Here is a 25,173-nt window from a genome sequence, read left to right on the forward strand (position 1 = left end):
GAAGTCTAACTAGCTGTGCTGTCTTCTGTATCTTCATGGCACTGCAACTGAAACAAGGATTAACCCCATACAGACTGAAGTACTAAATACCTCTCTGCACAGTGCACTCTTTGTGCGATTTAGAGCACTTTGGTAGGATTGAACATCTCAGCAGTTGCTTCTCTTCATGCTATTTAAATATCTGACACATATGAGTTAGATTAAATCCTTAAAAAGTCTAATAAACTAGTTACAGGCCAGATAATACATATGCAACAGGATTGTTTTTTTTTTCAGGGTTTATGACTGAAATTTAAAGCCTTGGTATTATTTCAAGGAGTCTGTTCCATCTGTAAGTCAACAAACAAAAATTATAAAATCTGTACATTTTTTAGAATGGCCAAAATCCAATACGCAAGTGGCAGTCAATATAAAATATAAATGGTGTTACCTCTGTGTGTGTGTAGGCACACAAATAGGTGGCAGACAAATGTGTTTTAAAAACAACTAGTTGCAGTCAAACAAATTCAAACTTAACATGGCATATTTCATAACCAGTCAGAACGCAGACCTTTTTTTTAGATGTAATGTCTCCCATTACTTGCCTACTAGAGTCAGTGTCTCCCTTATTCATATGCTACTTCTACATACAACAGAATAGCTGCAGAATGAAAGTACATATTAAATCCATTTATCCCAATCAGCTCTTGTTTAAATCAGCATGAGTCACATACCCATTGATTCGATGTTCCTTAATTGGTACTTATAGCACTGCATTATTCTGATTATTCCGTCATAAAGAATTATAATAGTGACATCTTCCTGAATACTGTGTAGCGAATTCATATTTCTATTAGTTTACATTATTACCATTGTATTGGGCTTAGATGGCAAGTTTTTGGTAGCAGGGGCAGTACAGGACAGAGAATGACCATGAAAGAAGTGGCAGAGACAAAGCACTATGAACTGGCCACAGCCCCACTCCCCATTCCTCTGCATCACTCAGGAGAAGGAGATAGAAAAGAGTGGATGGGAGGAGGGTGTTTTTAATTTGCTTTTGGTTCTCTTTGTTCTAGTCTGTTAGCAGTTGGCAATAAATGACATTAATCCCCGGGTACTGAGTCTGTTTTGCTCATATAGTAATCGGTGAGTGATCTCCTCATCCTTACCTCAACCTTTTGCACTAATTTAGAAACCATTCCATTCCTTTTATCTCCTTCTTTCTTTGGGCTGGGGCAGTGACACAGTGGTGTCACTGTGGAGTTCAGTGGCTCACCAGTGTGAAACCACCACAGTTCTTCAGAAGATGTTTTCTCCCACCATTATCTCTGTCACCTATACATTAAACTGCAACATGCCACATGATATTTTTTTTGTAGTGTATACATACATAATCCCATGTTGAGTGTCAACTCAACAGCTCCACGGGGATCATGAATTACTTGGCAAGTAAGAGCAGAATTTGACCTCACAGTACTACTCCCTAGTGAGCAATACAGGCAGGCTGGTAACAATGGACATGGAGGAGTCAGAGGTACCCAAAAACTTTTTTGCCTCAATCTTCACTCGCAACTGCCAAGCCAGTCTCAATGACATTTCAAAAATCACAGTGTCAGGTGAAGTCCTCAGTGACAGGAAAAAAGGCAATATTACATCCATTTTTAAGAAGCACAGAAAGACCAAGGGAACTGACAACCTGTTATTCTCACCTCAGTGCTGGGGAAGATCACGGAGTAGATCCTCCTGGAAGCTATGCTAAGGCACATGGAAAAGAAGGGACATGGGATAACCAGCATGGCTTCACCAAGGGCAGGTTCTGCCTGACCAACTTTGTCTCTTTCTATGATTATCTAATTGTGTCAGTGGACGAGGAAAGAACTACTGATGTCACCTCTCTGGACTTGAATAAGGCCTTTGGTATGGTTCTCCATAGCATTCTTCTCTCCAAATTGGAAAGATATCGATTTGATGGGTGGACTGTTCAATGGACAAGGAACTGGTTATGAGATTGTACCCAGAGTGGTAGCCAATGGCTCAATGACTGGATGGAGATCAGTGCCAAGTGGTGTTCCTCAAGGGGTCAGTACTGGGATCAGTGCACTTTATCATCTTCACCAATGACACTGATAGCAGGATTGAGTGCACCATCAGCAAATTTGTGGATGACACCAAACTGCAGTGTGCAATTAACATGCCTGAGGGATGGGATGCTATCCAGACAGGCTGAACCATGGACTCAGGTAAACGTCATGAAATGAAAATGGTTTCTTACTCCTTGCATAGCCAAGCAGTAAGTGGGGATGAGGCACTCACTGGTTTCACAGACACTTGCCAAATCAGAGATACTCTGAGAACTTCATAGAAAACTTCAGAGAGAGCACAGATAGTTGTTTTGGTGGAACCTGTTCAAAAATCAAAGTTGACTGCACCGGCCTAACCCCTCTAACCAACTCAAGCCTGTATGTGGTTCCTCATTTTGGTTTATTGATAGCACAACATGTTCCTCTCATTTCCACCCAGCTGGTTTTTTTTGCTACCCAGTCAATTAAAACACTTTTTGAATGTAAAAAACAAACATCCCTTCTGACATTTAAATCCAGTATTTTTTATCCTATCCAAGGCAGACTTTGGGAATGGTGCATTGATTCTTTTACGAACCGTTTTTGTTCTCCACGAGTTACTAAAAAATGTCACGCTTCTAAGGAGAATTATGCCTTTACTAGGAAACTTACAGGATTCCACAATTGGCTAAAATTTCAAAGCCACTTTTCTAGGTTTTGTGCAGAGCAATTCACTCATGTCAAACTCATGATCCACTACAGCCCTTCTGAGTTTCTTCTACCTAGTGAGCTGCTCCCTAATGTTTTGTGTTGATTATTCTGACTTAATCACAGAACCTTGCATTTGTTGAATTGCACCTATTTTTCTGCACACCCTATTCAATTTGTTAAAGCAATTTTAAATTCTTGTCCCATCTTCCAAAGTGCTCAGGGGCACTTTGATATCACTTGTAAATATAATTCTCTTTATTCATCATCTCACTATACTGAAAGCACATGTTCTTTCAGTGTAAGTAGCTCATGGTCGTCATCCTTTTTCTGAGTTTATAAGAACCTTGTCTCAGACATACCATATGTTCAGACCGTTGCTGCCAATGGAGGATTACAAACAGTTTTTCCTAAATTCCCATCTTGCCCTTTTTCTAAGGGAGAGCACATGGTTGGAATAATAGTTTTAGGTAATTTTCTTTGTTTTCCGCTACATAGGCCAAAACATAATCCTCACCCTGAAATCATACCTTCATCATCTCACTTTTCTCCAATGTCTACACAGATCTGCTGCATCTGTTTCTGCAAGGAGACCGGAATTCACTGCAATTTATCCCTTGCCAAAATCGTAACAGATCCTTGCTGCAACCTATTATGTGCTTTTACATTCAAAAGCATAGAAGCTCACTATCCTCTAGATTTTTTGTTCTGGAGGCCACCCCAATTTTACTTTTAAAGCAACATTTCTCATCTTTATTACTGGAAAGTCACACATCTCTTAGAATAAAAGATTAAGTTGCCTTTAAGGATACAGTAGACAGTGGAAGTTTGGGACTGCTAAGATGTTCACGAGCAGCATTGTTCCCTATTTAACATCTATTTAACTGGAAAAGAATTTAGAAGAAAGGGTATATGCCATTAAGGATTTAAAACTGCCTCACATGTTAAGGCTGAACAATTCAAACACCTGTTTGAGGCCTCTGACAAACTCTCAAAAAACTGTCTCAGACAGATGAACATAAAACCTGACACTTATACTAAGAACTGCATGAAAGTTAAGTTTGGCTTGAAAACATATTAGGGACGTGGAGTGGGACAGGATGGGATGTGAAGGGAAGAATTACTATTTCCATCTTTCTTCCTAGACGATAAGTAATTTCAGAATGTGTCTGACCAGCACACAGCTATAGAAGTTACAATAGCACTTACTTTCTGGCCACTTCAACTCAAGCAAGCTTTGCAACACACTTTAAAACTCTTCTAATCTCACAGGATTCTGCTGTTTTCTGAAAATGTGCCTAACTTGAACTTCACATGTGGTCCTCATTTAAATGCAAATCAACCAATTAGCAATTTAAAGTATGGTAGCAGATAATTTCTACTTGAGATGCTTGGTCCTGGAATGTATTAAGGCCTGAACAATGATTCACTTTGTTTTACAGCTTCAGGTATGCAGGCGCTATCTTGCCTGGTAATGCAATGTTTTAATAGTTACAAAATGTACAAATATTTTGCATATTCAAGACTTGGCCTGGAAAACTAATAACATGCTCTTCAAGCACAAGGAAGACCGAAAACATATTTGTACTAAACTTCATGTAATACTGTTATACTGTGGTTATCAATCCTCTGCAATCCAAGAAAATAATCTTCTCATATTCATTAAGTTTTTAGATATAAATACTGTGGTTGAATCCTGATTCCAGCAGAATCAGTTGGCTTTGAAACATTAATTTTGGAAATAGGATTTCATTTTCATTATTGTGGTGAATATATGAGTATTTGATGTAATTAGTTTTGAAACTTTGGTAGATTTTATCTGAGAATAAACAGTTTGAATGCCAAAGGACCTACCTTCCTTCAGATTCAGCCTTGCTTTAAGATGAAATTTGTACTGAACTTAATTCCAACTCAAAAACTCAAAATCAAGGGGAAATATACATACAGGAATTTTGGTAATTACATGATTAAACACAGCAGTTTAACACAGCATTCTTATTTTAAGGAAAATATTTCCTTCTAATCAAAATACTAAAATCTCAAAAGAATGCTAATACTTCTGAACAATTCTTGGCACAAATACATTAAAATGTACCTTAATGACACAAGCATTAAAACACTATGAAAGGTGAATACACTAGGTAACTTAAACTCTGTAGATAAGTGAAACATTTGTCAAATTAGCATCAGTATTGAGATGATGATGGTCATCGTAATGTATTATGCTTTCCCTCTAAGCTGAAATAATGTCGGAAGATCAATGAAGCCCTCAAAATGGTTGGTGATTTTGTTTGCGAAGCTCATACTGCAGAAATATACAGTGTAATGATATTTAGTTATCAAGTCGTCTGTGAGCACTCCCTTTAAAAGAACAGGAGGAATACATTTGTCTAGACTTGCTCTCTCACCTTATAAAGGGATGAAGTGTCATTTCCCTGTAGTCATATTTGAAATCTGTAATATAAGAAGCCCTAAGCTAAACACAGGCTGAAGAAAGCAGGTGCAGATCTTATGGCTTAGAGAAGAAGATTACTTCTTAAAGCAAGAGTTCCTCAACACTACCAGCACCTCTGAGCTTACTGTTTGTGGTCACATAGCAAACGAGCATGCAAATGCTGTCATGTTTGCGTATACTCAGAAACCACTTTTACCAGTAGCCAGAGCAAAGGCTGTATTCATGGGAGTGCCCTTAACAGCGGCATGCTATAGTTGTTTTTTGTTTTTTGTTTTTTGATTCTGAAAATCTAAATCAGATGACTTCCATGGACTTCCTAGTAGAGCTAGCTGAAACTAGAAAACTCCTGCTCAAGAAAATTTGCAAATGCAAAGAAATTAACAGCTCTACACTTCTATATTAGACCATCGCTGGATGTGAATTTCAGTTCTGCCTACCAGGTGAAGTAGCACCACACAGCACTCAAAAGTAACATGAACACGACTACGCTAACTTTAGCCCTCCTGAGGGATTAATATCAGGGCTTAATGACATTAATTCACATTTAGATCATTTATGTTTAACGACATGTTTTCCATGCATACATCTATAAATATTAATTTTGGACTGAAAGATAATCGTTCAACATGATAACAATTAAACAGCTGTAACCTGTCTCATGTGTTAAGTAATGGAGCTGCAGGCAAGCTCCATGAACAGATGGTCTTACCCACCCATGCTTAATGTTAAAGACTTTTTAAAAAAGAGGTGTTGACAAATCTGAACAAGAAGGCATAGTTCTAATGCAAATTGGCCAATTTGCAATTTAGATTACTCTAAAGCTGATTTGGTCTATGGTAAAAATTAAGCTGCATTATAAAACTGAGATGTAACACAGCACATGGGTATATAGCAGATTCCCCACCAACATAATTATTTACTAATTTCATTCAGCTAACAGAGTTTAATGGAAAAGCAGCTGGAAAAGTATTCATATTTATGGGCTTCCTATGACAGTTACTTAATTTACTCATGGTGCATGCCAGTTATATCACAAAAATAATAGACTTTCTGAAATAATACCATTCCAATCTCACACAACAACTATTCAGACAGGAGAGGGTCATCATACTGATCGCAAGCTGGGATAGAAAAGAAACAAAAACATATCTGAGCACAACTGTGTTATGAAAACTTAATTACAGAGCAAATTTTCATCCAGGCTATCACTTGGGCACCAGCTGTGCATGTGTGGTCTTGATTCACAATGAGATGCAGGTCGAACTTCACCAAACGATTTATGGATGCTGACCTCAGATCCATGAATGTGACCCCCAGACTAAATAAAACAACTGACAGGTGATTTTCCATAGCTTTGCAGTAAACTGGTTATTTAACCTGCTCTCACGTGCATACAAGAAGTGGTAAAATGTTACAATTCTCAGGAGGGAAAGGATGTTTAGATGGACTTAAAATGCTTAGTATTTGGAACATATACTGTTGTGTTTAGATGAATCTTGTATTTGTGCTAAACAAAAGCAATAATACTTGAGTTTCTGGTTTCCTCATTAGATTAATTTCATTACAGCACTGTGCAGCTATCTGCTGAACATCTTTGATGTAAATTTTTGGAAGTACGTGTTCAGAGCAAAGACAAGAACTTACAAGTGTGGTCAACATCAGGTATGGTGTTTATGTCAGAGCTACTCTTTGCCAGAGAGTAGCACAAGGACCAGTGTGTGTCAGCAACAAACACCATGCTTACTGCATTAGTCAAAACAATCTTGCCAAGCTTACTGCACACATTGCTTCAAAAAATAATTAAAAAAAAAAATAATAATTGGTCTACTCTGTTCTCTCTCACAAACCAAAAGTATATATTTAAAGGTAAATGCATACTAATTTCCTTTTCCAGTCTTGTGATGCTGGGTCTTAAGGAAATAGTGATGCTTAACAAAAAAGACAGATGTCAAAATCGTGCCTGAACAGAAAACTGAAACCTTTGCAATCACCTATGATTTTGCTTCCCAATGTTCTGAAGCATTGGAATAAAACAAACATATGGTCTCTGGAAGTTCACAGCAATTAAAATTTCCTTTGGTCGTATTTCCACTTAAGTGTCTTAGGAGTAAATATACAAACCAATGTAACTGAAGAAGCAAGCTAGAGTGTAAAAATTTTGGAGACGAATACCACTGAGCAACTACTTCCTTTTAATTACAGCAACAGACTTGTTTCTTTCCTTCCTTTTACCCTTTAATAATTAGAGTCAACTGAAAATCAAACATTGGGATAACTGAAAACGAGACTGGACATTAAGAAATCTATAAAAACTGTGAGTTTCAAAACATTTTAAATGGCATTCATGCTTCAAAAAAACCAAAACAAACAAAGACAAAAAAAAAAAACCAAACCAAAACCAAAACAAACAAACAAAAAACCCAAGACATATTCTCTTCAACAAATATGAATTAGGAACTAATATGATTCAGTGCACATTCCAGTATGCATCTTTGTAATTAATGCTTATGCGTGTACCCCATTCTCTGCAATCAGCTAGAGATATGGCGGGCTTTCCAAAGACTGAATAAAGCGCACTGGCCTTAAAATTTACAACTTCTTAGGAATATTCATTTCCCCAAGAAGTTGTAAATGCAGGCCATTGCATTTCATGTGACTGCCAGCTAACAGCTGCATGGAAGAAAGAAATCCGTATTTCTAAAATGCTTCACGCTACTGTAGGTTCAAATGGTGTATGACTCAGAAATGAGAAAGATGCAGTTGTTATCATTTGGGGCATTTGAAAGCAGAGTGGGAGTCTCTCCTGCACACATACAAGTTAGGTAAACATTCCGCTACCAAGTTTAGAGCTGTAAATAGCAAAAAAAGCTTGGGTTACATCACAGGGTGACATTAAAAACCTGGTATGCATGGAAATACGTTCTGATGTCCTTTACATTTTGAAATTTATTGCTCAGAAGGAGTTAGTATGTACTCTAGGGTAGATGAGAGAAAAGCAAATTGACTCTCCATTTACCAAGCTGAGGAAGCATTGCTTTTTACTCTACTAAGTTGGAACAGCTCTTGGAAATGAACAATAAAATGACCTGGTTTCTCTATAATACTGGTGGTCCTGAAGAAAACAGCTCTAGGAAAAATAAATGTTAACAGCAGGCTAGAGCTTGTACCTCATTACTTGTCTTTGAGGCTGTAAGGGCAATATAAACAAATCAAACTATCTTTACAGCAGCAGCCACAAAGTAAACACACATTTGAAGAATAAACAGGTGGGAAGAGAGACCTGCTTGGCCAGCACTGAGGAAAAACTAGTTTGTGCCTAATATGTTGGAAAAATTGTTCAAGAGCAGTTCATCCGTGTATAACTGCAACCCTTGAAATGCTGCCAAGGTCAGCGAGACCAACAGCAGAGCAATCTGCTGAGTAATTGCTCGTTGGCAAGTCAAAGCGGTCAAGGGAAAGGCTTTATTCTCCTTCTAAAGATTTACTTTATTTTATTGTTTAAAAAGTTCTCTCCTCACCTCTCTACTCACTTTGTCAGCATGTTTTCTGGAAGCTCCTTAAAAATGTTAACCACATCAATTCTCCCCAGGGTCCTGCACAGACGGATCTTGGTTCCCCCTCCCTCCTATGTCTGGGCAACCTCATTAGTAAACAAACAAAAAAAATCAATTCTGATTTTTTTTTTTTAATAAAGAGCTCACAAATCAATCTTACTACTTCACACCTGACTCCCTTCCACAAAATGAAATCCTACCTCGGCTTTGTGACGCAATGATGTGGATACCAGCAAACATTTCCCTGTCCTCGAGGCTAATGTCACTGTTTCCTGTGACCACCACGCGCAGCACCGCCATCCTGCCTCCCTGGCAGGGCCATAACTTGCAGGGAATGCAGCTCGAGCCTTTCCTCTTGATACTCATGCACCGTTGATGACTTAGCTGAGCCCACACACTCTGTGTGACACTTCTTCCAAAACATGCACAGAAGTTGAATTTCTCCAACCTCTTTTCAACTTGTGGCAAAACCAAACAATGATGTATTTACATCCATTATCTCTACTGCTATTAGATTTACTGCTCTATCCTGCTACACACATCATCTCTTCTGACTAACTTCTCCATCTCTTTAAACATGAAACTGTTTTTCCTTTTGGACTTCTTGGACTATTTAGATTATCTTCTGATTTCCACATCATTCAGCATTAACGCTTGCCTTTGCCTGACCTGTGGCCACCTTTTCACTGTCATTTCAACTCACCTCTAAGAACTTATCCTCAGTGCCTCACACAGGTCAGAGATGCGCCCCTAAATACTGCAGAGCCACCGTGTTACTCCTGAGACAGCCTTAGCTGAACTTAGTACAAGGCTCATCACACTCCTATGGATAAATGAGCGTGCTCTTAAAATTAGACCATTGCCAAGCTCTTTGTCTGCTTCCTACCTGTTGTCACACAGTTGTTCTTATGTGTGGTTACGCAGAGATGAGATAGGCCCCTCCTTTTGCGTTACAGTCCTGCTGCACCTTGCACAAAGGAAGCCTAGTGTAGAGGGGGGATTTTCCAGCTATACCACAATTCAAAACCTAATTAAAAATGATATATTTTGAGCAATTCTTCCTCTGTTTCTGTTTCCTTAGTTCCCTTATCTACAAATGTAATCTCCCATGCTGGTTCACCATCATGCCCTAGGCAGTGGAGAGGATGTACTGAATATGGGACATACACACTGTAACACTGAGTAAGAAAAGCTCCATTAATAAAGGCATAATAATTTCCAATGGGTTTCACACACTAGAACTAACTTGATTACAGAAACACAGAAGCTGTAATAAGGATGAATACTAAATCTGCTGTATGGAACTGCTGTTGTGCTGATATAATTCTAAAGTAGAGCATTACATTGACAAGAAGGTGATTCTGGGTAGTTAGATCACACATTACAAGGTGGCAGTGATGATTCTGTGTGTAGCCAAAACTCACTTTTTAGAGCTTCTTTTCCAAATAATAATAATAATAATAATAATTAAAAAAAAAAGGAAGCTTCATTTTTGAGAGTCATTAAGCTATTGCATAAAAACAGAAAAATGCAAATCAAAGACTATATTTACAGTTTAAAATAAATGCGACCTCCCCACCAGCAAAAAGGCAGCTCAAGGGGAGAGACTGAAAAGGGAATTCATTTCACAGCAAACTAGCTATGAAGACCTGATGAGCCATTATATAACAATTTCCTTTCTTAAAATATCAATTCCTTTACACAGACTGACACATGCAAACGTTCTGTTTGAAGAAAAAAGCTTCAAAGTTATACACTCCTTATTCAGACACAGCCAGCTGCGCCAGCACTTTGAATTTTGCACCAAAGACACATTAAAGCATAGCCAGCCTACCAATGGTACAGTGCTCTCCGTTCCACCCCTGGCTACATTCGCACTTCCCATCCTTGCAGGTGCCGTGCTCGGCGCAGCGGGGGTGGCAGGCCCTCTGGTTGCAGGCTGTGCCCGTCCAGCCGTCCTCGCAGCGACACGTCCCGCCCATGCACACGCCGTGCGTGCCGCAGTCCACAGAGCAGATCTCTACATTTGAGAGGGGAATAGGGGAGAAAAGAGAGGCAGAGAGTGCACACGGGAGTGAGAGGTACGCATCAATTAGCAGCGCGGCATTTTAATTCAACACGTGAAGGGTAAGAAAGGCAAAAACCTTCGGTAATTAAATCAAAGGAATTTACTGTGAAAGGTATTTTCAGGTAGGACCCAACAGAATGCAGGGCAAGGAATTTTACCTCCATGTTAATGCTTACTTAGTTATCCTGGTAGACTTAGTGGTGCTGAAGTGTACACAGCTCATCTGTTAGCTGTAAGTAATTTTCAATTACATCCTTTGTGATCACATACATCTTAAGAGTAGCCTTTCATAACTAAGATTATGTGACACTTAAAGCTCCTGGAAGTCACAACATACTTGTAACGACTCAACGTACCACACATGTAGGTCACTCTATGTTGCAAGTGAAAATCTAGCATTAATGAAAGATCATTTTAACAAGGTTTCCCCTCCCTATCCTGCTCACTGTTTTCTTTCCAAGTAAAAATGTGCCATTTCTGACACGTTTTTTTATTATAAAGAGTCAGTCTTACTGAGACAAATTAGTACTATGCTGACATACTGACACGTCTGTTAAATATAAAAGATGATCCTCTTTTACTTTCAGTAAATTTGTATCAGTGACAGCTACGAACAGTCTGGTTTAAATAATAGATCGTTAAAAAAATAAATCAACATTCAGCAATTTAACTTGTCATTTACGTATGCTAACAGGATCTTGCAACTGATAGAATAATTGAAAAATATGTTAAGAGCCAAAGGTAGACAGAGGCCAAACAACACATGTTAAGTCTCAGCTAATACAAGATGTTAATTTAGACTGCCGGATTTTGCACTTACAGTTATACTTCATTTAGTCAGACTCCAAAAAACTTTACTTCTGCTAAGCAGACAACAGAATAAAAAGAGAAGCTATAATACAGCCTGAGGGACTTCTTCTGTTCGTTGGCACTGAGCTGCTTGTAACCACACACTGCTTCATAAGTGTACTGTATTTAGGTTTTGTTTTCTTGTAAAAGACAACAAACAGTTTAGCAATAAAAGACTGAAATTATTTTCAACAGCTTTCAGTGCATGAAAGGTTTCCAGTTTTCTATTCAATAGTGGTTTTCTTCCCCAGCAGAGAATAACTCTCTCTCCAAATGTTGTGGAACATTAAACAGAGTATCAGGGAGCTGTGACATTTTCCATGAGAATATTTCTGGAGAGAGACAGCTGCAATTCTCCCTCCTGCTTCTCCCCTCCCCCAACTCTTTTTTCCTATACAGCATTTTATATCTACTTTGAATTAAAGATTTGATTAAGAGATCTAAGATGGTTTGATTAATTTTAGAGTCGCAAAACATCAACGCAGCTCCAAAAAAGAAAGGGTTATTTCTCTTCAATCTAATCAATTTTTCATTAGAGTGGAGGTGTTTATCAGCTTTTAGCACACTAGCTTTGAGCAAGGTGCGTCAATCTTTGTAATGAACTTATTAATTAGAGTTAATTTAATTGAAGTGGAATTGAAGGGCTAATTAACGGACAAACTGCTGATGAAGATAGAGGAAAGCTCTGCTGATTTCAAACCTATAAACTCCTCTGATGGAAATAACTCATTCCTTTTTTCTTCTATCAGCTTAACAAAATGTTTATGGGTAAGATTTACTTTTTTAGTGTACCAGTATGAAGGTCATTTTGCACAACTTCAGAAAATAGACCTCTTACAAAGCTCTTCTGTGAGTTTGACGCTTCTGAAATATCTGAGATCAGAAATACTGCATGTTTTACAATTACCAATCATTCCTTGAAACACAACTAGAAGATGGTGCATAACTGAATAATCAGAAATAGCACAGAGGACACTATGTCAAGAAATAGAGGACCTATGTTTTGCCTGAGAACTACAAAGGGTCTCTCACAAATAGCCAATTTTAGTACAAGAAATGTTCAGAGATTTTTTTCTTCTAAACAAATTTAACAGAAGATATTTTCTCTTCTCTGTCACTTTTTCTTGAATATTTAGAACTTTGTCCTATCATCTTCATATGCATAAAACATGATGGAGTATCACAGATCCAGGAAGTACATTTGTTTTGAAAAGATAGTTTCTCATGAAAATGTTATATTTATTCATAAGCTGGCACAAACCCAGCTAGCCCATGTGTTCAGTTTTCATTAACAAAATCAGTAAGATGAATTGTTTAAGACAAATATACGTCTCACAGTTAGAAATGATTTAGTCTCTTGATACGTGACTACCAAGCAACATTCAAAAAACTTGTATTGGTTAAGAGGCTGCTGTTATACTTTATAAATATTTAGATAATGCTCTCTAACTGTAACACCAGCCATTTTCTCCTGTTGTTTCTAAACTCAGATTATAGTTATAATAAGCCCAGTTTCAGACTTCAAGAAGCTTCCTCTACTTCTTCACCTCTACCAACTCCTTCTGCCCTAGCAGTCTGTGCCTTTCCTCAAAAGCTGTTAAGAATTCATTCTTGCATTTGCATTGCCTTCGAAATGGAATGTCTGAATGCAGATTTCAAGAAAAAAAATGTCTTCAATTAGCTAGAAATTTTTAAAATGGGAGATTCTCTCCAATTTCACTGCTATAGTTGCTAACTAGACTTATTAGGTAAGATGACACTTAGATACATATATTGTACAAAAACATTCTGTACTTGCACGTGAACTAACAAGCGAAAATGGCTAACAGAAAACAAAATAAATTATTTTCAAATACTTTAAGTTCATTAGCTATTTTGAACCTTTGAATCAATTCACAGTTCATGCTACAGTCACCTGAAAGGCTTCCATCAGCCTGGCAGGTCAGATGGTAACTCAATAATACCATTGAAATGGTGCTATCCAAGACACCATCATTTTACAAAACGTGAGTGCTTTTAACCCTTACCATTGGAGCAGTCTGGACCTGTCCAATTGGGATCACATGTGCAGGTACCACTCTCCTGAAGGTAGGTGCCATGGCCAGAGCACTGGTCAGGGCACAGCGTCTTCAGGATTTCACAGTTGCTGCCCCCCCAGCCCGGGTTGCAGTGGCACTCGCCATGGATGCACACACCATGGCTGGAACATGCTGGGTCCAAGCAATCCGCTGCACGGAAAAGAGAAAGATCAGCTTAAAGATGTTGTTTCTAATGATAGTAATCACCTCAAGGTGCTTGTGGCACTGCTTGGCTTAATCTACACTTTAGGACATTCTGAAATGTGCAGCATTGCATTCTTAAAGTAGATTGAAGCTGAGAAATTCATCTTCGCTTCATTACAGTGAGTGAGGAAAAGGAACAGCAGACCAAAGTAGCTTGGTTCCAGCCCCCCTCTTCTGGCTACAAGGCAAAGAACCCTTTCTTTCATTTCTGACTACAAGTCCTAGCCAATTTCTGTTAGGATACATGCAATTTTCTTCATAAAAATGTATCATTTCCACACCGTTTTCTGGTATCGTGAAATCTATGTGTGGATATAACTGTCTTCAAGACATTTACAGGCTGCCATTGAGTTAACAGAGAACCTTTAAAGTTTGCTAATTTTTCTGAAGTACAACAAGATTGGCCCCAGGTCTGATCTCTATTTTGCCTAATCACACTGTGACAACTGTTGGATTACTTGCAATGCTTGGTATCAGCTGACCCAATCCAGAGCTATAGAGTTCTGACAGCTGTACAAGACTCTCAACTAGTTTCAGAAATAAATGAGTTCCATACTCCCTATCCTTCTTAATTCACTTTAATGTTCTTTAGATGACGAGATTTAATTTAGCAATTTGACTCAATAAAATGTTACACTTGTAGGGTCAATGGTCTGAAAATTTAATTCCAGGGACTTAATTGCATTACTTTGTACGTGGAGATCAATAAAATCAATTTCATTGAGGAAGAAAACGGCGCTTTTTACTCCCTAAAAAAAAAAAGAATAGAAAATGAACTGCATTTTGCAGCACACCAGAAAGAATATTATTATGCACATCTCTGGAATACAAAAATGACGTGCCATTTTTCACTGTGATGCATTGGAATCAGCACTTTCCACAGTGTGGTTGGTGGAAAAGATGGCTAACAGATGCGATACATTAATGATTTATTCTAGATTTTGAAAATTCAGTCAGTCTTCATGTACTGCAACAACTATTTTTTGGGTGCTTTCTTCTTAGCCAAAGAAAGTAAAAACTGGCAAGTAAAAGATATAATGTATTGGGGGGAATTTTTACATGGATTAAGAGTAAGTGAAGTGTAACAATTCTGTAGCAGTACTAACTCTTCCCAAACTTGATTTTTAGTATTATTAAATGATTTTTGAGGAAACACTATGCAACAAGCATAACCCAGTGTATATGATGCAATGAACAGCAGATTTTTTTTTTCCCCCTTTGGTACCAGTGCAAATGATCAAGATCAAGCAACACTGATAGAACAAGACATGCCAGCTGGAAACCTGACCAGCAGCAGCAGGTGCTGGGATAAATATTTGTTCCTTTACCTTCTTCACAGTTTTCTCCTTTGTACCCAGAGTTGCAGGCGCATGAGCCCATGATGCAGATGCCACGGCCCCCGCACTGGGGATCGATGCACTGCGTCGCCGGCACGTCGCACTCGGTGCCCTTCCAGCCACTGTAACAGAGGCAGCGTCCTTTGGAGTACTGCCCATTGCCGCTGCACAGCACAGGGCAGGCTGCTGTGAAATAAAGCACCATGGAGAAATTCAAATCAAGGTTTTCATCAAAGCTTTATAAACACGAACATCTATGAAGTCGGTCACATGCCAATTTCTTAATGTATATGTTTTCACGCTTGCTTAGGCTGACTTGAGGGTAAGGATGGGGCTGATGTACCTCTCGAGCAGTCGGGGCCCAGAAAGCCAGGAAAACAGTGGCAGGATCCTGAAACACACTCTCCGTTACCATGGCAATTCCGGGGGCATTCCACCACAGACTCTGCAGGAAAAGAAGCGGGATCACTCACTGGCCCCCAGAACCCACCACGCAGCCACTGACTGACAGCACACCCAGGCTCCCTGAGCAGTGTTTTTGGTTGCTTTGTTTGAAGAGCGTGCAGAGCTGTTATTTTCTATAGCTGTGCCTGTAATATCTCAGGACTTCACGTTCCAGCAGAAAAGCTCAAATTATAATGGTAAAACAATATGAGCTCTATACTCAAAACACAGCTCCGTGCTGCTTAGCAAACACTTCAAGACAGACCACTCCTTTCAGCACAGCTTCGCAACAACGTATGTGCCTTGTGCCTTAGACCAATAATTACAGTATATTTTCTGCACTTTCTTTCTGAGTAGAAAAAGAAACACTATGAGTGGAAAATCTGTGAAAAAAAGGTCACCAGACTATGGGTTTGCTGGGCTTGTTTGGCCCGGAGAAGGCTCATTGTGGCCTCCCAGTACCCAAAGAGAACTTAAAAACAGGAAAGAGACCAACTTTTCACATGGGTCAATGGTGAGAGAACAAAAGGGAATGGTTTTAAAGTAAAAAAGGGGAGATTTTAGAGTAGATGTGAGGAAGAAATTCTTTACTCAGAGGGCAGTGAGGGCATGGCTGCCCAGAGCTGTGGGTGCGCCATCCCTAAATGTGCCTGAGGTTGGATGAGCCTTGGGCAGCCTGAGCTGGTGGGGGGCACACAGTCCACTGCAGGGGCTTGGACCTAGATGATCTTTAGGTCCCTTCCAATCTAATACACTCTATGATTGTATGATTCCTAAAAAACCCAAAACAAAAACACAACCAGAGCCTAGATTTTGGCAAGAGCTTGGAAGACAATGCTTACCTATAATAATAGTATTAAACGACACCTGCTCTGCATTTTTCCCATCGTTATAAAAGGCCAGGTGCCAGATGCCAGAATCCAAATACTGGATAAAACCCGCTTCATGAAGGCTGACAGACCTCGTCTGCCGACCCGCTCGCTCCGCCTCGAGCAGCGTGCGCTGCTCCCGTGCGATCAACCGGCTGCCATCCAGGAGCTCCACAAAGTCGTACTGCAGGGAACAGAAGGGAGTATATGACATACAGCGGTGCTCAGGCTTACAGCAATGGCTTTTTGGGGACAGGCTGATGAGCCTACCTCTCACAGCAAATGGGCGAAAACATCAGCTGAAATAAATCTGTGGTCATGACTGTCAACTGACTAACAGGTGAGAGTGAACTTTCAAAGTGTATTACACGCACATGGGTTAATAGTATCCAGAATCAACCATCTATGTAGCTTTCTATTTATTTTTGGGCTAAGGATTAAATTGTCTGCTCATTCCTGATTTCAGACAGTGAGCAGATGAGAGGAATGAAGAGAAAGAACTTTATTTCCATTCCCTCTAGTAGAAGTCCAGAAGGGGAAAATGAAAACATTAAACATTACAGCTGGTGAAAATGACAACCTGACAAAAAATGGAGGATATCAAGTCAGTGCAGTAAGAATACTGTTCTGCTAGCAACCATCAGTGGGGCTCAGAAAATGTAGTACCTCAGCTGATACAAGAAGTAAACTCCTAACCTAAGATTTCACGCATCTTTAACTAGTGCTATTAGCACCTGGGAGGTTGCATCTGCTCTGCAATGATTTACGCTGCCTGAGACTCCTAACTTAAAGGATGTATTTTGCACGTTTAGCATAGAAAGATCAATGTGTAGACAACAAAACTAAACATGGAGGAAAGTTAAAGGGCTTTGTTGCTTGTGGTGGAGAGTCTGCTGGCCCTGCTGTGCCTGCTAAGAGTTTTGTTTTGATACCTGTTTATGGCAGGAGAGAAACTGTTACGCATAAACCTTCAATCTTCCCATGTGTTTGAAACCTTTCAAATGGAATTACATGTCCGGGGCCCATCGAAGTAAAGGCCAGAATACATGATCAGTGATTCACCTGAGCTAGGTGACTGATTACCAGGACTTTTATATCCTGACTTAAGACCTTCAGAACCTGCTCTCAGGACAAAAGAAAACATAGCCTTGATAGGCACATGATAGGCACAGAGCTTAAGTACTTATGTTCTCGTCTCGAAATTGCAGACTTGCAGGTTAAAATTCACCAGCATTGTAAAGATATTCTTCCATGGTAATCTGAATAACCTCCCAACCATTCAGGATGTGAAAGAAATGCATAGTTACTATGCTATGATCAGCACCTGAGACACTTTTCCAGCTCCATCTGAACAAGCGGAACAGAACGTGATTAGTATGTGCAGGAGCCAGTACCTCAATGTGCTGTCACTTTGTGTGCGCTGCGCCACATGAAAATGAATGCAATCGTTTTGGGAGAGCACCAATTATTCAAAACCAGTCAACATTCTCATTTGTAAGAGAATTAAATATTTATATTATTATGTGTGAGAGAGAAAAACAATTTTGTCTTTTCCTCTCACTAGACTCAAGAATACTTCTTCTTGCTCAAGCTGTTCACTAATGTTTTTAAAAAGAGAAAGCCCAGGCAGTTTTAACAAGTCATTTATGGATGTTAGGAGTGACCTTATAATTTGTATACTGCAGAAGCTCATTCTTTATAGGAAAATTGCAGATAAACCTATGTTTTTGTTACAGGAGCAAGTGATTATACTACTTGATTGACCACAAAGGGTATACTTATGGCTGGTAAGTATGGTACAATTAGTAATTTTGTATCTGTAATGTAATAAGGGCATATGTCATTATCAGAGCACCGTTTCAGGCTATATTTTAGAAGCTGTAAAGAGGGGAATTTACTGTTCAGTTTATCCCTCAGCAAAAGATAATTGATCTTAACTCCTTTGAAGACTGGTAGTTTCCTATATACACACACACACACACACACACACACACACACACACACATATATATATGAAGAACAGAGTAACAGAAAAAGATTGAAAAACAATTATCTTTAAAAGTAAAAAACATACTAATTTTATTTTCCTCTAAGGAGATTAATGAGACTAGACTAATTACCTTTATATTGAGTCTGACAATTCTGATTCGCTCCAGTACTCCATTCACTTTTTGCTTTAAACCAGTTCTTTTTTTTTTTTTTAAATCATTATTATTATTCTTAAAGTCTCTTTAAATAAACATATTGATTCTCCGGCTGCAATGAAACTGACATTTTTAGAAAGTGTCACAAAGACTTTCAGGTTCACACTGATTGGGTTTTGAATGGACAGTCACTGTCAATTATTTCTGGTTGATTTATCTCAGAAAGAGAACTATGCATCTCATACTATCCTGTGACGCACACAGAGGCTGTGCTTGAGACTGATTTAGGTATTTAAGGAGAATACAGAATCACAACCAAAAATTCTGTCCTGATTACAGTATCTCACAACATTTTCTGCATGTCCTATCCCTATTATTTTGGATCACGGGAAAGGAGATTTACATTTGCTGCAATGTGTTACCATGTTATGATGAAATAATAAACAACTGATATGAATGGTTTAGATTTAGCCCACCCTGATCCAAGACAGAGGTGTGAAGACTTACTGAGATCTCTCTCAAGCTCATTTCTTCCATTCTTTCATTACAACTGTTGCAGTGATAGGACAATTTGTATCAGTGGTTGTACAGCTATGGAAAGAAAGACTCCAGTTTCCTTTTACTGTTTGGTTTAACTGGATACAACAAAGAGGTACACAACTAAGTGAAGGGTCTAGGAAGCAGCAGCGGGGAAGAAGGCAACCAATGTCAAATGCAAGGTTTGCGTATGGAGTGGAGGCAGGTTCTTATACAAAGACCTAAGCTTCAAGGAGTGAGCTACGGAAGACAGAGGCATGTGGTTATAGATGTCGGTTATCATAGGAAAATGAGCAAAGAGGGGGACAGCTGGTATGGATGCTTTACGAATGCTGGCAGAGGACAGGTTCTCAATTATTTAACAAAAGATCTGAAATATGAAGCACTGGTGTTTGAGAAAGAGGCAGCAGTTGCACATTTGCATAAATTTTGCTATTAGCACTTGTCATTCAGTGATAGGAAATAAGGGCAGATAGCATTTAAGAGATGAAAACATAACGTGATATATCTATGGGTGAGATCTTACTTTACAAAGTCCTCATGGAACAACCCTAGCTTTACACATCTAGTGATGGGCTCTGTGCCAAGTAATGTTATCCTGGAATGAGATCATGGAATTATGGTAGACAGTTCTATAGATACATTAGTTCTACATCAAAAACATATTAAAAAAACAAACAAACAAACAAACAAAAAGCCAAGCAGCAGACATCAATGAGGTACTGTACAGAACCATGGCAGCTTGAAAGCTGCTATGTTCTGTGCTATACTTCCATCTCTACAGGCTGCAGTAAAACTGGAGAACATCTCCCCCCCCCAAAAAAAAAGATGATCAGAGGACTGAAACAGCTTTTGTACAAAGAAATTATGAAATAGGTTAGAAAATTACAGCTCCTTCAGGACATTACAGATTTACAAATCTTGAGTGGCACTGAGAAGAAAGTCTCCACCATCTCCTCCAGAACACTACTGACTGGGTGTCAGAGTAAAGCTACCAGGTGGCTGTCTCTAAGGGTATCATGTGAGATGTATAGTTAAGCAGCTGACTCCTCGATGCAAATGTCACACATGCTAAAAGCTTCAAAAGGTTCAAAGGTGATTAGGAAAAAAATATTTCAAAGGTTATAAAACATAAAGAGTGCACCTCTGACTCAGGAAGTCATTCAGCCTTAAGGTGCAGGAGGCCAGGACTGTGTTCTAGGAAGAATAACCACAAATCTGTCATCTGCTCTATAGATCTGCTAATGACCAGTGTGGGCTAGATGGGCCTTTGATCAGACCCAGCATGGACATTCCTGTGTTTTTCTAACACGTTCCTATGACCTTTGGAACTGCATAAGCTCCCTCGCCCAAAGGAAGGATGCAGTGAAGCCCAGAATTAGCCGGTAGTCTGCTGCTGTGTCTAGCTCAGAATGAAGTGCTTTAGTTCGAGCTGTAAGGAATAGGGAAATAAGAAAATAACAGATTTAAGCTTTTAACCCTCTCGATATTCCACTTCATTAGATGGTGATTAAGACTTTGCTTTGTTGCAAAAAGGCCTAAACTGCTGAGAAACATTTCACCCTGCCCCCTCCATCTTATCCATCTAGTTAATCTCAGGCTCCTTAACCAGACATGACTGGGGTCAGGCCATATAAACATTCTGATAAAGCCTGCACTCTAGGGAATCTTTAGCAGCCCTACAAGTTCACCAGGGCACTGATAAGTAAGCATGCCTAATTCTTCAAGATATCAAGAGTCAAATAGTTTGTGAAAAATGCTCTAGTTATATACTAGACAAATAAAGGACTTCATCTATATCCTGGGAACAACATATCCAAAATTCACAGAAACTACAGAATATGTACAAGGAAGGATTTGTGTGTGATTCTTTCTATTGTACCATAGGTGAACATGGATAAACACTTGCATACTAGGAATTCAATGGGAAATAGATTTGGTTATCTCCTTTTCCAAAGTTTTTGGTTATAGGGCACCTCAGTTTCAATCTTTTGCAAGTATAAGGAGTCAAGTAAAGATGATTTTTGATACTCATACCTAAGTGTATAATCTTTTTTTTCTAAATGCACAGTCCCCATTAGCTTCTTCAATTTTATTCATCCTTGCCACACATGTATTTCCTTAGCTTCTGCTATTATTATTATCATTAGGATGGCATTTGTATTCTAAACCCTTATGACCAATGGCTGATAATTTCCTGAATCAATTTTCTTTGAGCTAGAATATCTCATGCTAGTTGTCAGCCTAGGGGAAAGTGTTCATCTGTGAAGGTTTGAAGAAAATCCATTTAATCATTTTTAAATAAAATTCTTTTTCAGCCTTCAATAAATTGTTTATTGTTTAATGGAAACTAAACCAAAAACAAAGTCTAATGTAGCATTCTGTGATTTTAGTTGCATTCAACTCCTTTGCTGATCCTAACTCTTCTTCCACAGCTCACAACTAAATTTCACATCTACATGAGACAGTACCTGCTAAAAACATGATACAATTAGGAATAATTCTGCTGTCTATGTTTTTTAGAATTTATGCCTAAAAAAAATGGAACAAATTTCGGTAGTATAACAGCACAAACATCAGAATTGAAAACAAGGATCAAATAAAGAAATTAAATCTTATAGTTAGGAATTTAATGTTGTGACTGTGTATATGGCATAATCAGTCAGGCTTCATTCCAACTCTGCCTATAGGCAATCTTATGAAGGTAGAAAAAAAAATCAGTAAGATATTACATAATTCCATAAATGGTGTAGAAGTGCATGAGCTCAATTCTCTTTTCAAGTGGAACAATGGTTCAGAGCTAGCACTTGGACTAATAGTGAGCTGAAAGAAATCCGAACTTGGAGGGTATTAAATCTTAAAAATAAAATCTGAATACAATCGATTCTAAAATGCCATTTCAGACAATGCTTCTCCCTTTCTCCTGCCAATCCAGAAGACTACTCATTCTTTTAGGCTACAACTCTCCTATAACTATGGATAAAAAGTGTTTCTTTGTTACTAGGCATGAGCATAATAAAGTGCAGTAAAAAGTCTCTTCACAAACCTGAGGGGTGAGCAGACTAATCCTTCTGGGGCAGACAAGAACAAAGTTTTAAGACACTTCAGATGCCTAAAGAAAACTGACACTTTTACAACCCCGATCCACTGTATTACCATAGACACATATTGCATACTTTTTTATTTAGTGAGACACCAAGCTATAAATACTGTAGCATTTTCTTGCAGAATAAATTGAAGCTTCTTCAAAATACTATTTTCTTCTTGCTTGCAAATTGGATGAATGTGGCCACTGCTAGTACACATGACCATACATATGGCCATAAGAAGCTGTATTAGTTTACTGAGGTTTTAAAACAAAATGTCAACATATCTTTAAAAGTACATATAAATTCTGCATGAAACAACTCCATATCTAAAGCATCATCATTGCTCACAGCATTCAGACAGCTCATAAAGAAGAATCTTCCCTTCTCTCCGATGGCACATTTCAGATCCCATCACTTACAGTATTATAAATGTTTTGTACATCACATGAGATTGATATGTAAAAACCAAAAATCAGCAAAACGGAAAAGATACAAAATATCTAAACTCACAGTTTTCAATAACTTATCCTGCTTCTAACGCGAGCAGCTCTCACCTGAGTATGTGAAGGTGGTAAGCCTTTTCGGCCATATACTCCAATCAATGCATCTTTCTGAAGGGATATATTGAATTTTAGAAATTGTGGCTGATCAATGAAGAGTTGTGATCTCCAAAAAATCCCAGGGGGAACTTCTTGTATTGCTCTTCGGCCTATATCGAGCTCTCCAGAATCTATAGTGTTGTTTTCTTGTGCAAATCCCCCTAATTTTCCTGACAGGTTAGAATAATAAGAGAGAAAAAATTAGTATTCTTTTCTTGTTCTATGTCACCCTTCATATGAACTGTCAAATATTTAGAAGCAACTCAGATAAAATGCTCCCTGACAATCTTTCTGAATATAAGTTTCCGGGGAATTCACTGATTCAGAACTAACAAAGCAAAGACAACACAAATATCTATGAAGTAAAAACATTTTAACTTCCCTGAACACAAGCCTTACTGCTTTGGGATCTATATTAAATACATACATACATATACATATATTTTTTTAACCAAAGTATTCAAAAACACAAGGTTTTCCAGCATAAAGACTCATTCTAAAAAAGCATAAGGAAAAGGAAAATGAGGTAGACAGATTTTAAGAATAACAGATAAGCAGAACTAGTCAAGACAGCTAACAGAAACAGTCTTTTCTACATCAAATATTAGAATTTGTATACAATTCTAACAGATCTAGTTCACTATGTTCTGTTTCTTTTTCCTCCTAAAAGAGAAAGGCAATGTTTCGTGTTCCATTGTGTCTACATCCTCACACCTTTGACCCCCATAGCACCTTTGTCCCCTGGGTTACCTGGGTCTCAGCTCCAAGCTTGTTATCACCTTCTCAATCCTGCTGCCTCCTGAATAAAATCTGTAATAACATGTCAAAGTCTGCTATTTCCACTGCATTCTATATTACAAAAATGTATTTGTCTGAATAGCCTTAAGAACCCAGTATGGTAATCTGGAAATGCCCAGAAGAAGCACAAAATATCTTAACATGTAAAGGACTCACAATTTCAAATGCTGACATTAAAAAACTAGCTGATAGGTTGTGGCTTATCAAAAAAAGAACACAAGTCATAAACTTTACATATTTCCAGTAACCTTTTTTTTTCAAGCAGGTAAGTGAAGGCAAGAAGTATCATCCAATCTGCCAAACTCTGTGATCTCACAGTGATGCATTGTGAAATGAATGGATGGGGCAGAACCGCACAACCCAAGCTGATAACTGCAGGGAGCTGGGCCGCATGCTATGGATAGCACAGGTCTGAGACAACTTGGCTTACCACATACGCAGACCTTAAAATCTGTCAAAGATTATGGCTTAGTTGGGAGAGCATCTTCTCACCTACTAGATTTGCAGGAAACAGAACTACTAAGACTGATACACTAAAAAGGGCTTAGACGAACTGCCACCAGCAGCTTTGAAATTCAGGATGGCTTAGTAAGGTATGCATGAAAGCCTGTATGAAGCCAAAGGCCCAGAACTGTGTCCAGGGACCATCTCCATGCCACGCGCTGCACATAGGTGCTCCTGGAAGATGGAGTCAGGGTCAAAGGCTACTACAACCCAACAGAATTCAGTGCTACCAGACCTAAACAAAGCTTTGCCAAAGAACTTGTCTATCAACACATATCAGTTCCAGGCTAAATAATTAAGTAGCTGGCTCATCAAGTTGAGTCTTGTGTAAAAGCAGTATAAAGAAAAATGGAATTGTAGTTACAACCTTACAGCTCACTGAGTTTTTTACCAATTCATTTTCTTTTTTCAGCAGCTAGTCTGTTATAAAGATTGAATGAAATGCATCTGAATGTGATAAGCACGTTCAAATGATGCTTGCTTGTTTGCCTACAAGTGTTGTAAAGAATTGACAACACTTCTGCTGCTGCCCTGTCTTTTATGTTCAAATTCTACATTATTCATCATTTGAGGAAACAAACTGACACAACCTTTTTGCAAACATTTAAGGCTGGAAAAAAAACCCAACTAGATTAAAATCTGAAATGCCAGGTGAGGTCACAGACTGATCCTCTCCACTTTCTGTGCATCCAAGATGAACATAGGCTGCTTTTTGAATTTTGAACAGAAGCACTACTTAGAGGCCTGGAGTGGGGGCTCATATCACCACCAGAGCTATACCACAATACCCTCATAGTTGCTGAAAACATCTCACTCGCACTTACAGGAGCATCATATTGATCAGCATTCTGCTTTCAAGAATCAGTGAAATATCTGATCTTGGAAGAAAACTTTTTT

The 25,173-nt window shown here is 38.7% G+C and overlaps 1 protein-coding gene across 1 annotated transcript in view; it reads right to left on the minus strand.

Annotated features, from left to right (window-relative positions):
* The window catches only part of LOC100546493 (teneurin-3-like), a gene marked incomplete at its 5' end in the record, with an annotated part of 36,420 nt that extends 13,263 nt beyond the window's left edge, over positions 1-23,157 (minus strand). The window contains 6 exons of the mRNA XM_019615123.2: positions 10,591-10,776; positions 13,701-13,901; positions 15,284-15,478; positions 15,636-15,737; positions 16,579-16,789; positions 22,930-23,157. Of these exons, the coding sequence (XP_019470668.2) occupies positions 10,591-10,776; positions 13,701-13,901; positions 15,284-15,478; positions 15,636-15,737; positions 16,579-16,789; positions 22,930-23,157 (1,123 nt within the window). The remainder of the gene's footprint in view (positions 1-10,590; positions 10,777-13,700; positions 13,902-15,283; positions 15,479-15,635; positions 15,738-16,578; positions 16,790-22,929) is intronic.
* Positions 23,158-25,173: the final 2,016 nt, after the last annotated feature.

This window comes from Meleagris gallopavo, chromosome 4 (assembly GCF_000146605.3).
Source record: "Meleagris gallopavo isolate NT-WF06-2002-E0010 breed Aviagen turkey brand Nicholas breeding stock chromosome 4, Turkey_5.1, whole genome shotgun sequence".
Lineage (NCBI taxonomy): Eukaryota > Metazoa > Chordata > Aves > Galliformes > Phasianidae > Meleagris > Meleagris gallopavo.